General features: G+C 57.5%; 1 protein-coding gene across 3 annotated transcripts; it reads right to left on the bottom strand.

The window, feature by feature from the left end:
• Nucleotides 1-34: 34 nt before the first annotated feature.
• On the bottom strand, nucleotides 35-15,872 carry EPHB6 (EPH receptor B6). 3 transcript variants are annotated; one of them, XM_042974081.1, is made up of 18 exons: nucleotides 15,795-15,872; nucleotides 7,803-7,874; nucleotides 7,307-7,506; nucleotides 6,968-7,032; nucleotides 6,027-6,780; nucleotides 5,140-5,295; nucleotides 4,407-4,763; nucleotides 4,166-4,290; nucleotides 3,876-4,038; nucleotides 3,493-3,607; nucleotides 3,193-3,245; nucleotides 2,860-2,979; nucleotides 2,497-2,744; nucleotides 2,058-2,231; nucleotides 1,679-1,828; nucleotides 1,221-1,414; nucleotides 945-1,100; nucleotides 35-836 (listed from the first exon to the last, which is right to left on the bottom strand). In XM_042974081.1, exons 3-18 carry the CDS (start codon nucleotides 7,404-7,406, stop codon nucleotides 728-730), a joined length of 3,039 nt encoding a protein of 1,012 aa, XP_042830015.1. In that variant the 5' UTR covers nucleotides 7,407-7,506; nucleotides 7,803-7,874; nucleotides 15,795-15,872; the 3' UTR covers nucleotides 35-727. The 3 variants fall into 3 exon arrangements, with proteins under 3 accessions (XP_042830015.1, XP_042830009.1, XP_042830023.1); XM_042974075.1 differs by lacking the exon at nucleotides 15,795-15,872 and adding an exon at nucleotides 14,632-14,747; XM_042974089.1 differs by lacking the exon at nucleotides 15,795-15,872 and adding an exon at nucleotides 14,632-14,747 and having other exon boundaries at nucleotides 4,166-4,278.
• Nucleotides 15,873-16,363: the final 491 nt, after the last annotated feature.

Genomic DNA, 16,363 nt, shown 5'->3' with positions numbered 1-16,363 from the left:
GGCACCCCCCCCCCGCCCCCTTGAGGAATGCAGCGGGGGAATCGCTGCCCCAGGTCCCCACTACTCGTTAGGCTCAGGGGGCCAATAGAAAGCAAGGGGGGAGGTGGCCCTCGCCTCACCCCCAGCACAGGGCTGGTGCCAGTGAGGACGAGGCTGTGGGCTCTTCGGCCTTACTGAAGTACTCTGCACTGTCAGAGCAAAGCACTTTAAGGACAGGCTTGCCGCCTCTGTCCCAGGGTCATGGTGGGAAGGGGACAGTCCTTCCCAGGGTGCTCCAGACAGCTGGGTGGGGGGAGGCACGTGGAGAACAGGAGTGAGGGGGACAGGAACCGCTTTGGGGGTGGGGTAAAGCTGCTTGAGTCTTGCCACCTTCTACCTTCCAATAAAGCCGTTCCCTGCTCTGCTTCCTTGTGCATTTGGCTCTGCCGTGTCCCCTTCCGGCAATGGCCCTGCGCTCCTTCTCCGAGGCCTTCCCAGCCCTTCCTCGCAGACTCAGCTCTCACCACACTTCCAACTTGCAAAGTTTCTTCTTTCCCTTTAATGCGGGGGAGGGCGGAGGAGGGCAGAGGAGGACTAGGGAGCGAAGCGTCCAGGGGGTTGGGTGTAGTGAGGCAGGCGCCTCTCGAGGAGGCCAGGACGGAGACTGGCTCTGGTCTCGCATATCGCTCCTGGGACCTACGGCCGGGGCTGTCCAGGGCATCGCCCACGCACAGCTGGAGCCCAGGCCTCAGACCTCCACTGAGCCCGGCTGCGTCAGGTGCTGCTGAAGGAGTTGGATGTTGTGCAGCAGTTTCTTCTGGTGGCCAGCCAGGGTGATGCCCAGGGCAGGCAGGTCTCTGGTGGGGAAGGAGTGGATCAAGTCTGGGCCCGCTTCTCTAAGATCCCAGGCATGACCCCTGGCCTGGGCCCAGAGGAATCCCCACCCCACCTCTCTCCCTGCTTACTCCAGGCCGAGCTGGACCACATCACTGAAGGTGCAGAGGCCAAACTTGGAGAAGTTTTCTTGGTAGCACTCCAGTCCAATGGCCAAAAGCCAGGCCTGGGGTGAGTCCAGAGAAGGAAAGTCCAGGGCCACAGGGTTCAGAAGGGCCTGGGAAGGTCTAAGTGAGGGGAGGTGGGTGTCAAAGTCTCCCCTTCATCTTAGCCCCCTCGCCTCAGTTTGTTTTCAGTTTGTATCTACCCTCCCTGGTTGTCCCAGGCTCCAGCCCCAATCTGCAGACCTGTCCCCAGGGCCACCGTCAGCCTGTAGAGTGTCTGGCTTTCGGATCATCTTGTCAAACGCAGCCACCAGCTGGTCAAAATGGGGCCGCTGGGTACGGTCCTTCTGCCAAGTGTCTAGCATGAGCAGATGTAGTCCAGGAGGACAGCCTGGAGGTGGGGGAAGCCGGAACTCCTGTTCTATTGCATTTAGCACCTGGGGGTTGGAGGAAGACCGTGGTGATGAGAAGCTACTGCTAGTGGAAAGGAGTATCTTGTTGGTTAGGTCAGCGGGTGGGCTGGGATCAGGCGGAGCATGAAGCTGGAGCGGGGAAGGGACTTAACGATATGGAAGCCAAAAGAACTTCCGGTGTGAGCGGATTAGAGACTAGAGGCTTCTCATAGAACCTATGAGTCTGTGAGGCTGGTGGATTGGAAGGATGGGGGCGGGGGATCAGCAGTGTCTAGGTCAAGAGCTCACCTCCTGGTCACTCATATCCCAGTAGGGTCGCTCTCCATAACTCATCACTTCCCACATCACTATCCCAAAGCTCCAGATGTCACTGGACGTTGTATGTTTTCCGTGAGCGATGACCTCTGGGGCTGCCCACCGAAGCATACAACTTGGGCCCTGAGGGGTGGGGTTAGAAATCACAGCAGCAATAATGATCTCAGTGGCCGCATTTATTGAGCGACTGCTATGTGCTCACATGTCTGCCCAGCGTTCTCTCCTGGATGGAGCCCTGGTGAGCCCCATCCCTTCAGACACTGTGATATGCCACGGGTGGTTCAACCCTGGGTCCCAGCTGGGCCTCCAGCGCCCTCTGGAAAAGCCTGAGCCCCCCAGGCAGTGCTCTCACCTGAGGACTGTGGCCAAGACGAGCCACTTTGCACACCAGGTGGCTATTCACCAGCACGCTGTGGGCAGAGAGGGCACGGTGCACGAAGGCGAAGCTGGACAGGTACTGCATGGCTGCGGCCACTCCTCGCTGCATGGCCACCAGCTGCAGGCTGCTGAACTGGCCCTCCCGCTGCTGAGGGGCAGGGGGGCAGAGTTCAGCCTCCAGCAGCGGGGTGGGAAGCCTTGACCCGCTGCACAGCCCAGCAGGTATCAGCATGAGAGGGAGCGGGGATTAAGGAATCAGAAAATGGCCTGGGAACGAAGGATGAAGACCAGCGGGGGTGGGGGAGCAAAGATATAGGGCTCTGTCTCCTGTCTCCGGGACAGCTGAGAATTGTAAACCTCCCCGGACCCCAGGCTTCCCCAGCCGCGCCTCCCGGCCCCCAGGCTGGACTGACCCTGAGGAAGCTGTCCAGGGGACCCAGCTCCATGAGTTCCGTCAGCACCATGAGGGGCCGGCTCTTGGTGACCACGCCCTCCAGCCGCAGGATGTTGGGGTGCTGGAACTGGCCCAGGACTGCAGCCTGGCCCAGAAAGGTCATCTGGAGGCTCTCGGTGCCTCCAGCCCACAGGGCCTGGATGGCCACAGCCTGTTCCCGCCGTCCCCGGGGCTGCAGGCGGCCCCTGCGTACTTCACCAAAGGAGCCTGGGAGGACAGGGGCAGGTCGGGGAGTATGGAGGAAGGACTGCAGGCTCACGGTGTCCTGCCCCACTTTGAAGGGATCCCGTCCCTCCCATCCCCTTCCTCTGCCCCTGCACACCTGCCCCAATGACCTCCTCGATCTTGATATACGCGGGATCCACCTCCCTGGTAAACTCCCGGATGGCCTGGCAGGGGTCCTCGTACGTGGAGGGGTCGATGTAATACTTCACCCCAAGTCCTGTGGGCAAATGGGGCGCGTCATGAGGGCGCGGTGCAAGGCCAGGCTGCCCGCACACGGTGGGGGGGGGGGGCGTGCCCTCTTACCTACAAAGGCAGGGTCAAGGGCTTCCCCTCAGCCTCGGGGGAAGCTAGCCTTGCCTGCTGTGCTCAGCCCCCAGCTCTTGGTCTGGGAGCCCCCCCCTTCCTGGCCCCGCCCCTCCCCACCCCACACCTGGACTGCTGTACTGCTGCAGCTGCTCTGTGTAGCCCGTCCCACGCCGCTTCCTGAGGACAAACCAGAGTCCTGGAATGACTCCCTCCCGTTCTGTCCCCGTTTCGGCCCCCACGCCGGCCACCCTCCGGCCGGGGGTCTGTGATCCCTCCTTCCCACCTGGGCACGGACCCCAAGGGAAGGGGCCGGGTGGCGGGAGGTGGGCGCCGGTGGGGGTTTCTGCGGTGGGCTGCGGGGCTGCAGGACGTGGGGCTGTGCTGCGGGGTGAGCAGTGCTCGGACACGGCCGGAAGGGGCTCACCTCCGGAACACGACAGCCAGCACGGTGATGGCCGCCAGCAGGAGGAAGGCCAAGGCCCCCAGGATGGACCCAATTACCAAGGAGAGTCTCTCTGGCAGCTGGGTGGACAGCTCACCTGAGGAAGCAGCCACCCAGGATCACTCGTGGGTAAGGCCTTCCCTGCACGCACACCTACATACCCCCTGCCCCCCACCGTGCACCTGCTCAGACCCACCCACAGACCCAAAGGCCAGGCGCTCAGCCATGAGACTATCCTCAGCCTCCTGGCCCACACGATCTCTAGTCTGGAGGGTGCTGGGTGAGGGGTCAAGGCCTGGAGGGCCCCCGGGCCTCTCCTCACCATTCCCTGGTGCTGCCCCCTCCCCATCCAGGCTTCGTCTCACCTTGAGGCAGCGTCTGGAAATAGACCTTGCCCCCGTAGGGGCCGTGGCCTGCAGCAGTCCGCGCCCGCACCTGGAAGCCATAGATGTGGCCAGGGCTCAGCTGGGTCACGGTGGCCGTGTTGGTCTCGCTGGTCAGGGTGAAGGAGTGGGATTCATCTTCTGCCTGGGGGTGACAGCCGTTCACTCCCTGCTGCCCAGTCTGGCCCCTCAGCCCTGCTCCCACCCCCAGGCTTCCTGGCACCTCTCCCCCACCCCTGGCCCCACTGTGGGTCACCCCCTCTCCTCCCCACCTGGTCATAGTAGCGGAGCTGATAGTCCAGGATATTCCCGTTAGTCTGGTCTGGCTGTGGCCAGGACACCGTGATGCTGTTGGATGCCCGGCTCACCTGGTGCAATGCAGGGACTGCAGAGGGAACTGGGGTGTGGGGGGTTAGTAGGAGGGTCTCCAGGGCCGCCCCCCGCTGGCAGCAGGAGTGGGGGAGGGGGCTGTAAGGAGGCCAGGCCAGGTGTCAGGCAGAGTAAAAGGCTCACCTGCGTGGCTGGTGCTGACATTGATGGCGGCAGCCTGGGGAGGGTCGGGGCTGAGCTCTGACACCCCATTCACAGCCTGCACCTCCAGGATGTAGGGCACATGTGCCCGGAGCCCCCCAACTAACACTCGGCTCTCAGTCAGGCCCCTCTGGCGGGGGTCGAAGTGCACCTCATCCCTGCAGCGGCGACAGGCGCCCGGGGTGCCCGTGCCAGGCTCCTGGTGGCCTCCGCATTCCTTGCACACGACATTGAAGAGCAGGTCCCCGCGTCCCCCCAGCTCCTGAGGCAGGCGCCAGTGCAGCATGAGCACTGAGCCTTGCACCTCGAACCAAAGCTCCCGGGGAGCCGAAGGCGGGCCTGGGGAGGCCGGCGGGGGTGGGGGCAGCGAGGAGGGCCAGGGAAAGGAGTCGTTGGGGTTGGGGTAGAGGTGGGGGAGGAGGGGTGGGCATGATGGAGGAAGTTAGGAAGCAGGGGACAGCAGGTGGCCCAGAGGGGAGGAGACCAAGAGCATGGGGTGGGGACCAGAAAGCGGAGGTGGGTGGGAGGAGGGGTAGGAGGTGGGCCAGTGCAGATGGAGTCAAGGTGAGAAGGAGGTGTGTAGCAGGGAGGGAGAAAATGAGGGAACAGGAGAAAAGTCACTGCAAATGCACACCAACCCCATGTGTAGCTCTCAGGCTCCCCTTCTCTGCCGCCCCCAGTCCATTTCCACCCCCTAGGCTGGTGGGAGACTCACCAGTGCAGGGGGCCTCTGGGGGGTCGGAACCGGCCCTGTAGAAGCCCTCAAGGCAGGGGCAAACAGGCGCCGCAGGGTCGGGGGCGTGGCTGCGGGCTGGGCAGGGCAAGCAGGGGGCGTTCCCAGCCATGGCCTTGTAGGAGCCCTCGGGGCAGGCTGAGGGGCAGAACCGGGTGAGGACTTCAGGCTCACTCCACTCACCGCCTCCGGAGCCCCACGTGCGTCACACAGGCATCCTCCCAGCCTTCTACTCCCCAGGGAGGTCTCTCCTTTCCTCCTGAGACCTACCCCCCACCCCTGTTCCCTGTTTCCCTCACTCAGGCAGATTACTTCCACCAGGTGACTGGGGTGGGAACTGCATTTCCTTGGGTGGAAAAAGTGAGGTGCAGTGGGGGACTATGGGCAGGACAAGCCCCTGATATAGGTGTCTGGCTCGACCGTGTAACCTCCCTCTGCAGAGGCCTTCCGCAGCCTCTACCCTGCAACAGAAGCATCCCCCTTGGCTGGTATCCACTGCCTTCTCCTACCTGCATCCTGGTCACCTGGCCCTGTGAGGATCACTTCCGAATTACATGGCATATAGGGACAAAGGACCCACCCCAAGATAACCTAGGAGTGTGATCTCCATCACTTCCCAGGCCTGCAGCCCCAGGAGGCTCAGCAATGTGGAAGTCTCCAGAAGGTTCTAGAAATTTGAGATGAGCCTATGACACCACATTTGTGTGCTTTAGAAAATAAGTCTGGAGAAAACAAGAGTCCTTTCCTAAAATAGCTTATTCCTGAACTTTTGGAGGACAAAGTAAAGTTTGGGGTATTCAGCAGAGGCGCCCAAAGGTCGGGAGACAGGTGGGGAGATCTTGGGCACGTGCACAGGGGCAGAATCTCACCTTGGCAGGCCTTGTCTCCGCGGGTGGGCTGGTGCCCTGGTTGGCAGCGGCAGCCCCCAACAGCTACCATCCACTTGCCCTCCCCATTGCAGTGCAGCCTGGGGGGGCTCCCCCCCGCCTGTCCCCCACCTCCATCCTCCTCTGGCTCTGCGTGAGCCACACAGGTGCCCACGGCGGCCACCAGGGAGGCGCCTCCGGCCCCACTGGCCTGCGTCTCAGGGAAGGAGGCGAAGGCGCGGAGAACGGAGGGGCAGGTGTAGGAGAAGAGCTTGACCGCCACTAGGGCCAGGCAGGCCCCCGTGTCCTGGAAGGCCACGTAGAAGCCGCGCTGGGTGAGGGGGCCAAAGCTCCTCTCTTTGACATTCAGCTGCAGCCCGGCCCGCTGCCCAGCGCCGCGCGGGCCCACGGCCCAGGCGGAGGAGGCAGGGAAGCTCTCGTCCGCTGCGATCGTGTCCACCTTGGTCCAGCGTTTGAGGTGCCAGGAGGAAATGCTGTCGGGGCCATCGGGCTCCTCCGCCTGGCGGTAGTAAAGCGTGAAGGTCTCCCGGCAGGTGCCTCCGGCCACGCCCAGGCTGGCACACGCCCGCACGGAGAAGTGGAGTCTGATGTGTGCCCTCTGCGCTCCTCGTCGCTCCACAAAGTGTGTCTGCAGCCAGTTGTCTTGCCCGGTGCCCGGAGGGGCCCCTGCCACATGGCATGCCTCGAAGGTCCGAGTCAGGCGTCGCTGGTCGTCCAGAACGCTCACTTCATCCCACTGTAGGGAGGGTGGCCGGGGAGACACTGTTAGCTGCATGCAGAGCAGGGTAAGAACACGCGGAAGTCCTGTTCCTCTCAGGAGAATGAGTCTTACCCCATTGGTCTCTACCCAGGGCCTCCCTCCCAAGTTCCACACTCTAGGAGCAGGGTGGGGGAGGTGCACTGGGGTCAGGAATGCCACTCACCCCGCCTGGTGGGTAGGTGAGCCAGCCAATCTCGGATGTCTCTCCAGTGGTGTCCAGAAGTACCTCTGCCCAGAGATAAGAAGGGACACTCAACGGCCAAGCCTCCAGCCGGTGCTGCTAACCCTCACCACATTCCCATGAGGAAAACAAGAATTCTCCTCCCTGGTCCTTTGAATCCACCAGCAGGGGCACAGCTGTCTGCCGGGAGCCTTTCTCAGAAAGCTTCCCCATCCTTTTCCCCTTCTTGACGTCTTCACTCTTTTCTGCCTTTTCTGAATCTTTCCCATTTCCCACCCATGGTGGCAGGTAGGGAATTCTCCAGTCTCCCCTCCCTCTTACCTTCCAGAGCCAGAACTGAGGACGCCAGCCCCAGGACCCAGAGACTGCACACCATGCCCGCCACTCCGCTCCCTGACCGGGCGGCCCCCTCAGCAGCCATGGGGCATCTTCAGGGCTCCCACCATTGCCCTGGCCACCACCCTGCTCCCAGGCGGGGCTGCTGCTTTGTAAGACTGGGGGTCTGCTGCCGAACTTGTTTCCTAGGGAGACACATGGGACCAGAAGAGGCAGGTGGCAGGGAACTCCACGGCTACACAGATGGCCCAGACCCCAAAACCTGACTCTGTGTCTTGTCCGATAGCTCTCAAACCACCCCAGCACCAACCGAGGGGTAAAGGCCTGTAGGAAGCCGACTTTCTCCTGACTTGCGCTAAGTCTGCCATCTTAGAGGGCCCTGTGATGGGTCACTCCCTCCCTACTTCCCACAGGTGACCCATCTCTGAGCATCTCTTATGGCCCTCCCTTAGAGCACAGGGTAATTCTGGGCCAGTCTTACCCTTTTCTTCTGGAAGGAGCTATTTCAGTTCTTTCTCTTCATTTCCTCTCCTCTCCTCCTCCTACGGCCACCCTGCGTTGGAAGTCAGAAGATTCTTCTCATTAAAACAAGCAGAGTAGAAAGCTGCTCCTTCCCTAAGGACACACGACTCCCCCTCGCCAGCACCTCCTGACCCACATAAGACCTGGACACTCTAGACATTGCAAAGAGGCAGTGAAGCAAGAGGGAACACAGGAAAGAGCTGTGGGGTATGATGGGAGGGAGGGTGGGGGAACAGACATGAGAAGAACACAGGCATAAAGATGCCGTCTGAGGAGTGGAGAAGGGGTTGAGCTCTGGGGGACTGGCATGCCTACATTTGTGAACAGAGGTCTCCTGTCCACAAGGGGTACGCTTCTATGGCTTGCGGAAAAATAAATGTATGCCACATATAGGAAAAAATGCTTCTAGCACGCTCACAATGAGAGGACAGAATGGGGAAACAACAGTAGCATGCCATCTTGTCCTAGGAGATGAAAAGTGCCCTGGGTTGAAGGAAATGTGAGAAACAGGCTCTCTAGATTCACGGCGCTTGTAAGTTCAAACTGGTGTTTTCTCTTGGAAGGACACTTGGCAATGTCTAGCTAGCAGCTTCACTTCTGAGAGTTTGTCCTTCAGGTACTGTATCCTTTTTTTTTTTTTTTCAACCTTTATTTATTTTTGAGAGAGAGAGAGACAGAGTACAAGCAGGGAAGGAACAGAGAGAGAGGGAGACACAGAATCTGAAGCAGGCTCCAGGCTCTGAGCTGTCAGCACAGAGCCCGACGTGGGGCTCAAACTTGTGAACCGTGAGATAGTGACCTGAGCTGAAGTGGGATGCTCAAGTGACTGAGCCCCCCAGGCGCCCCGGTACTCTATCCTTGGATCTGGTTGCACAGAAGTTCAAACACGGATATTTATTGCAGAATTGTTTGGAAGGGAAAAACCTGTAAAGTAACTGTTCATCAAGAGAAAGATGGTTAATAAATTATGGCGCAACCTTAAAAAAGAATAAGGACAACAGTTTATGCACTGATTACAAAAATAATTTCTAAGGGTAAGTAGTACGTGCAGAATGGTATAAAGTGTGTTCCCAATTGGGAACCTAAAAAGGCCATCCCTGTACAAGCACACCCCCACGGCTCACAAGCACATGACGAGGGGGCATGGCTGCCTCCAGGGTCACGATGAAGACCAGTGGGCTCAGACCTGCCTTTGCTCATTGGTCTAGAGATTAGTGGGGACCCATTTCTCTCCTTGTGACTGAGTCTCAAAAGTCTGCAAGTTGCATGGACCAGAGCGGTACATTCCATTTATTTCTGTGAAGAAGAAAATAAGAGGCAGGTTGTTCAAAGCCATCAAACTGAGAGAGCAAAAAGAAAGCCATTGGAAACTGGAACCTATTTCCTCCAGGACAGTCGTGGCCAGGTGATCCACACCATCATTGAAAACTGTACATTTCATAATGAGGTCAAAATCAAACTACTGCACTATTTAACTTCGATAAATAAGAAAGTCATAATTTGATTCCTGCTAATCTAATTTCTCCTGGCAACGCTGGCTGTCTTGCAAGATGAAGCCTTCAGTGTCACCCCCATGTGGTTGTCATGAAAGGGCACAGCTTTTGCAGCTGTGTGGGCTGGTGCATAATGGGTATCTGCCCATCAGCCACTGAAATTTCCCTTTCATGACACTAGAACCCTACTTGTGAGATAGAGTTTAACTTAGAGCATATAGCAAGTAAGAAGCATTTCCAAATCACCTGGTTGTACACCTTAAACTTACACGACGGTATACGTCAATGGTCTCTCAATAAACCCAGAAAAAAAAGGAAGCATTGCCATACGGCAAATGATTCCTGAGAAACAGAGGTTCTTTGCAAATACTGTCCTCAATGCTGCTAGAATCATTCACAGACTAAATGTTTCAAAGAACAGGGAGACCGTGAAGTAAAAAAGCAGGGCCCCACCACCAATGGCTGCTCAATAAATATCCTGAAGGAACTCATGTTGTGGCTGCATCACCCAAACTCTCTGTGGCTTAATTTGGAGACATGCTTGTCACACCAAGGCAGACCAGACTCTGTCCAGAGCTATAGGGTCTTTAGGAATGCTGTTATCAAGAACCGAAAATGCCAGCAAAATGTCTTTAAACAAGGAAAGCTATTATATCATTTGCCCAGCAGATATTCTCCAAAATAGCCTCTTTCAGGCAGAAGATGGATGGATTTTGGAATATGTAACAAAGAAAAAACTGTAAGCACTGTGTCTTCTTCAACTTATAACTAGACAAATAATCATGGAGAAGGAATAATAAACACTTTGGATGCATCTCAATGAATTTTTTGGGGGGGGGTGGGGGAGACAACAAGAGGGAAGAGATATACTGCAGATCATATCAGCTGCGCAATATGGAACATTCTAGAAGATGAGGGATGGCAAAGTATTTGCTTTGATGACCCACAATACAAGCAACACAGTCGCTTGTGGCTACAATAGGGCGTGTATGCACAGCCTCAGCGTGCATCTTAATGACAACATGAAGCTGGCCTGTCTCCAGAGGATCCAGAAAAGAGCAAAAGCAAAGCAATTAGAGAACACGTTAAAGCCACTCAGCTTCTGTCCTCAAGAGGCATCAGGAAGAAAAGAATTAAATGGAGACATTGCGTGTGGATTGCCACTTTCCAAATTTTGTACAGATTTTTTGCCAAGAACAAAGATATTCATTAAAAAATGGTTGAGGATCTTCAAGTACCCAGAAGTGTCCCTTGCTGTCCGAAGGGACCTCTTTTCGATGTGGATCCAGAAGGCTGAAGGTTATAAATGAGTTCCTTCAGAAAACAAAAACTGGTTGAGTGAGACTAGGAGGTTAGGTCAATTCTTGCTTATCAAAAAAAAAGACAGATAAATTCAAGTCTTTTCCTTTTTAATATATAAAAAGAACTTGGGTGTATCTCTATGGCAAGAATAAAAATTAGGAAAGAGGAAACTTTAAGATATGGAAGAAACTGCTGTCAGCTAATTCCTACCACCGCAGATTCTTTTGAAAGAAGTTTCAAAGGCAGAAATGTAAGTGACAAGAACACGCGCTCCATCCACCTGCCTGGAATACTAAACAAGCAGGACTTAGAACTTGATTTTCAAAGGTGCCTTCAGTGGCTGAGGACTAGGACATCTTTCCGCATTTAGTCTAGGAGTGTGTCCTAGAAGCAGTCAAGGGCATCCCTGTTGCAACACAGGCGGGGGTGGGGGGGTGGGGGGGGTAGGGGGTTGGGGTGGTGTGAGGGTGGGGGGGGGGGTGGGCGGGAGGGGGGCGGGGTGGTGTGAGGGTGGGCCTGCTTTGGATCCCTCTAACTTCTTGAGCTTGTGAAGGGAACTGGTCCATGTTGAGCAACCCTTTAAGCCATGAAAGAGCAGAAAACTTCTCTCAATCAGGGAAACATTCACATTTCAGATGTGTGTATGGTTTGAAAAACAGAACCCCAGAAGCAGCAGAAATGTGGATGGACAATGGTAGCTCAGAAAAGAAGACTGATTAGACAAAATTTCATATGACAAAAATTGCATTCTATGACTTCACATTTTTTTTTCTCAGCTTCTTTTCTACATATATCACTTTACATCGTTTTGCTATAGCAGACACACTGCATCCACAAGCCTGCTACATTTCTTTGGTTTATAAAAATAGGACAGTTCGTAGGCATCAGAATTGTGTTTTGTTTCCAGAAACTGGCAAAGACGAAAGATGTGTAGACTCTTAGCTTATAAATCATAGCTTCTGAGTTCTGTTATCTTTAAAAATGAGAGACTTAAAAATACATTAAATGAGTACATCTGTAAGAATTTAACAAATTAACTGTCCTCGAATTGAAATGTTAAATACGGTAATTTTATGAACAAACTGAGATGGCTTAATATAGTTTGTGCACCTCAATCCACAAAATGAGTCTTAAAAACATTAAGTGATATAAACCTTATGAATAAGCTTGAAGGAAGGTATGGCAGAAAATACACTGAGCCGTTAAGACTGGTTCCTGTAGGAGGGAGAAATGAACGATGGTAGGTGGGGGGTTATTAACTTTGTCTTACGTATATTCCAATGGGTTTCCTTGTTACAACGAGCATATCTCATTTTTACAATTAAAACAAAATCTCATCATGACCATCGAAACAAAAAAAAAAAAGGAAAAGATTTTCAAAACCCAGACTAACCTAGCGTATGTTTACATTTGATCCTCCCCCCACCCCCTTTTTCTCTCTGGGTTTCAAAATAATCTAGAGATTTTCATCTATAAGAAGAAAGCAGAGAGAAAGAGGCAGTAGGAGTTGGGAATAAATGAGCAAAATAACTTTATCCCTGAATTTTCTTTAAGCTTCTCTCCGAAGAAGTTCAAATTGCCCCACTGATAGTACCATGCTTCTCTTACTCGGTCCTAGGCAAAGGACTGCAGCTTTCAAGGGGGGACCAAGGTGGCTGGACACTCAAGCACAAGACAAGGGCATCATCGTCACTAAGTGAGCCCAGACGGGAACATTCGGAGAGGCAAAGCAGGCTGCGGGGCCCAGCAGGGCGAGGGAGGTCCCAAGGGCAAAGGGGCCAATGGTTAATGTGTGGTGTGACAGGTCCTCACACCTGTTAGCCACAGGGTCAGCGTGGGAGGGGTCAGAAGCACAGTCCCTGTCCTCGTCCTGTTCTGCAGCTGTTAAACGCCCAGGAAATTCCAGGATAATCCTTGCTCAGCTTAATGCTGCTGCCTCTACCCTTTAATCTCCACCTTGGACATGGTCTCAGTCGTTGTCTCTTGGAGCTCTGGCTGCCGGCCTTGAAAAGGATCCCCTCAGCCCTTACAGCGGCATCCAGAGCACACAGTGAGGACGTGGCTCTCCTCTGGCGCTTCTGGCCCCTGCTGCCCTGCTGAGAGAAGCCAATTTGTGGATTACCTAGCAGAGGAGAGTCCTGTGTCCCTTGAGGCCTCCAGCCTCCAAGAATGTCCCCCAGAGCACGCAGATGCAGACGAATGTGCCTCCCACTCCCAGGCTGTGGAGCTGGGGGAGGCTTTTAAGATGCAGGCAGTGTCTGGGAGTGGCAGACAGCCACTTAGACTGAGCCACTCTGGCTGTGCAGGGACCATGGACACACGCATGGCTTTGGAAAAGGGCGGAAGGGAGGATGTTGGTGCTGTCAGTACGTGTCCGCGGGAGATGAGTACATGGAAGAGTGTAGAAGTCCCCAAGAGCCAGGACTAGTGCCCGTGGGAGCAAGTGCGAGAGCGTGTGAGGCAATGTGTGTGAGGCGAGATGGGTGCAGGGCAGCACGCGTGCTGGGAGGAGTGCGTGTGCGTGTGTGTGCGTGTGTGTGTGAGCATGCACATCAGAGCAGATCCAGAGTGCTCCTCATACTGATGCCCACGAGCCCTTCTCCTCACCCTGGGTCTGTCCCCACTCTACCCCCAGTGGGCCTGTCAACTGCTCTCTACCCCAGGAGTCGCTGTTGCCGAAACATCTGGGCTGGGAGAGTGCGAGCTGAACAGGAAAGAAGAGAAAGGGAAACCAAGGCTGCCTCAACTCCCCAACCCCGCCAACCTGCCTCCACCTAGTGGGAGGGAGTGCGGGACATGGGACCTGGGGCCTAGCTCAGGAGAAGGTGAGGAGCTGGAAAAGCGGCCGGCAGAGAAGAGGAATGTTCCAGCCCTTCACATGCTCAGACCGCTGGTGCCTGTTGCTCCTAGGCACTCTGGTGTCATAATCGTCACTGCCAGCCATCTTCTTGAGCCCTGAATGAACCAACAGACTCCCAAGGAGTCCCCTCTCTAGGCCACTAGGTAGGTACACAGAAGCCCCCACCCTCGCCTTCCTGCAAGGAAAAAGGGCCACTGCTCTGAAAGAACCAAGCAGCCCCTCAGAACAGCACCCTCAACAAACGACAAGTGGCAATCAGGCAATGCCCATTACCTGGACATCTCCCCGCACTGCCAACAGTTCCACAGCACCTTCCCACCCAGCCAGCATCTCCCCTTCTAGAACCTGAGTCAAGTTCTCCTGGCGGGTGGAGGGCCTGGCCCCGGTTTAACTTATTGGGAACAGGCCCAGCCGCTTCTCTCCACCGGCACCGCCAGGGACATTACAACATCAGCTATGCTGGGCCCAGGCCAGCTCCCCCAGGGATGGGAGGAGCGAGGGTGCCAGACAGCCAAGATTGGAGGGTGGGGGTGGGGGGCAGGTAGGGCCAAGCACCCAGATGCAAAGCGAGGGGGTGGAGCTGGGGCAGAAGCAAGCAGCAGACTTTGGTTGCAACTTGGGGGTTACGGGGAGCACGAACGGAGCCTTCTCTCCGCTCCACGGCTTACGGGTGGGAATGGGGGTGGGGGAGCCGGGGGCAGGCGTGGGATCAACGTCCTCGCCCCTCCCAGCTCCGTGGGGATTGGAGAGATGCCACGGGAGTCAGAAGGGTGGGCGATCCTCTTCGGAACGCTGGGGGCCCGGCTTGGCGAGGACCCCTACTTCAGGACCCCCAAGCCAGAGCCAGAGCAGCGCCTCGGGAGACACAGTGGGGGATCGCAGCAGCGAGGGTGACAGTGGTGTCAATGATGGCTGGTCAGAGGTCGGGCAGCCAGCGTGGACAGTTTCGCACCCCTCACGAACCCACCTTCGCCTTGGGGAAGGACACTCAGCACTCCCCCAGGGGGCCCCCCAGGATCTGCAGAGGCCCGGTCTGGAGGGCCCCTCTACTTTTGCAAACCTGGACGCCTCTGTCCCCAGGCACACCGCCCCCCCCCCACCCCCTCAACGCCGCCTGGCACCCCGGGGCTCACCTTCCGCCGGCCGCAGGCTCCGCAGGTCTGCGCCCCCCACCCTCCGAGGCCCCGCGGTGGAGCCGCGGCGCCCGCGTCTCCGCTCGGGTGCGGGGACCCCGCTGCCCGCGGCCCGGGTCCGCTCGCCGCCGCGCGTCTCCGGGGTTCCGGGGCGGCCGGGGGGCGGTGGCCGGCGGCGGGGGCTGCTCTGGAGGCGGGGCGCCCGGGGATCGCGCGGGGCCCGCGTCGCGCTGGCCGTCGCCGCGCTCGGTCGCGGGTCCCGCCGCCCGCTGCTCGGCTCTGGAGCGGCGGCAGGGGCGAGCGCAGCCCGGCCCGCCCCCTCCGCGTCCCTCCCAGCCCGGCCCGCCCCTCTCCGGCCCCTGCGGCCGCCCTCCTTCTCCCCTCTTCCGGGGAGCCGAGCCCGCCCTCCCGGCCTGGGCGGCGATGCGCGGGGGAGAGCGGGGTGGAGGCGCGGGGCTCGCCCTGGGCCCGCCTGTGCGCCGGGGCGGGGGCGCCTCCTCCTCCCGGCCGCGCGCGGCGGGGGGACCGGGGCGCCGGGGGAGGCGCGCGCGCGGGGCCCGGAGGGCGCGGGCGGCGGGCCGAGGTGTTTAGACCCCCGGGCCGGGCGCGGGCTCGGGTCCCCGGGAGCGAAGCGCACGGGCGGCCGGCCGACGCCCGGGGCACCGCGGGGCACGGCGGGGCAGGGCAGGGCAGCGCGGCAGCCGGCCCGAACGCCCGCGCCCTCTCCCCACCCCTGCTTTTCGGCTTCAACTCTAGGAACTAAACCCGCTGTTTTAGTTCCTACTCAGGTTTAAACTAAGGTGGGCGTGAGCTGCGAAGAAGAGAAAGAAGGAAAAGAAGGGGGTGGAGGGAAAGACAAACTGAGAAATCTCGGAGGGTACGGGGGTGGGGTGGGGATGGGTAGGCAGCAGTGGAGCGGTGGCGGGGGGGGGGGCGCATCTGGGTTATGAAAGTGTCTGTGATCTAGCCTTAAACTCTTCCGCCTCTTCGTGACCCTGGATCTTGGTCAACGTTGGGGCTGCTGACTCCACCCTCCCCAAAGGGCTGGGAAGCCTGGGTCTGAAAGGGGAAGTCCAGATGTAGGTGCCTGGCTTTGCATTGCCCGGGCAAGTCGTGCACCCCTGGGTGGCTCCACCTCTGCCCGCTCCCCAGGGAGAACCTACCCACAGGGATCTGAGGCGTTGGGAGGTGCCTGGAAGGTTGGAGGAACCGAGGGGGCGCCGCGAGGAAAAATGTTTCCGCCCACCCCGAGCCTCTCCTCCGACCGGGGACAGGATTTGGGGGGTCTATTGTTCCGGTCCTGCAGCGCTGAGCCGGGGCTTTCCCACGAAGTGCTGCTACCACCTGCTGGTTCTTTCAAGGAACACAGGCGACTGGTGGAAGTCCCTCTGGCCTTTCCCCCCTCCTTCCCGTATCACCGGGTGGCATCTCAGTTCTCCCACTTACTTACTTCGTTTATCCAAGACGAGGGAAAGCGCTAGCTAGCTGCAAACGGGCTGATCACAAAAGTGGTACTTAAGGAGCATTCAGAAACTGAGGAAAATTGTGAAAGAGATCTGTGAGCCAACAAGCACAATAAAGGAAACAATGCAACTCATTAGAAGGCACCTGGGAGAAACAAACCGGCTTTAATGAATTGGCTGAATGAGTGATGGAAACTGAAAGGCGACTGAACTAGTCCCCACTTGGCAAGGGGGTTGTTCCCTCTCGATATCTGCAGTCAATTAATAAG

This window comes from Panthera tigris, chromosome A2 (genome assembly GCF_018350195.1).
Source record: "Panthera tigris isolate Pti1 chromosome A2, P.tigris_Pti1_mat1.1, whole genome shotgun sequence".
Taxonomy (NCBI): domain Eukaryota; kingdom Metazoa; phylum Chordata; class Mammalia; order Carnivora; family Felidae; genus Panthera; species Panthera tigris.
The sequence above is the reverse complement of the archived record's forward strand: the minus strand, read 5'-3'. Positions and strand labels throughout refer to the sequence as shown.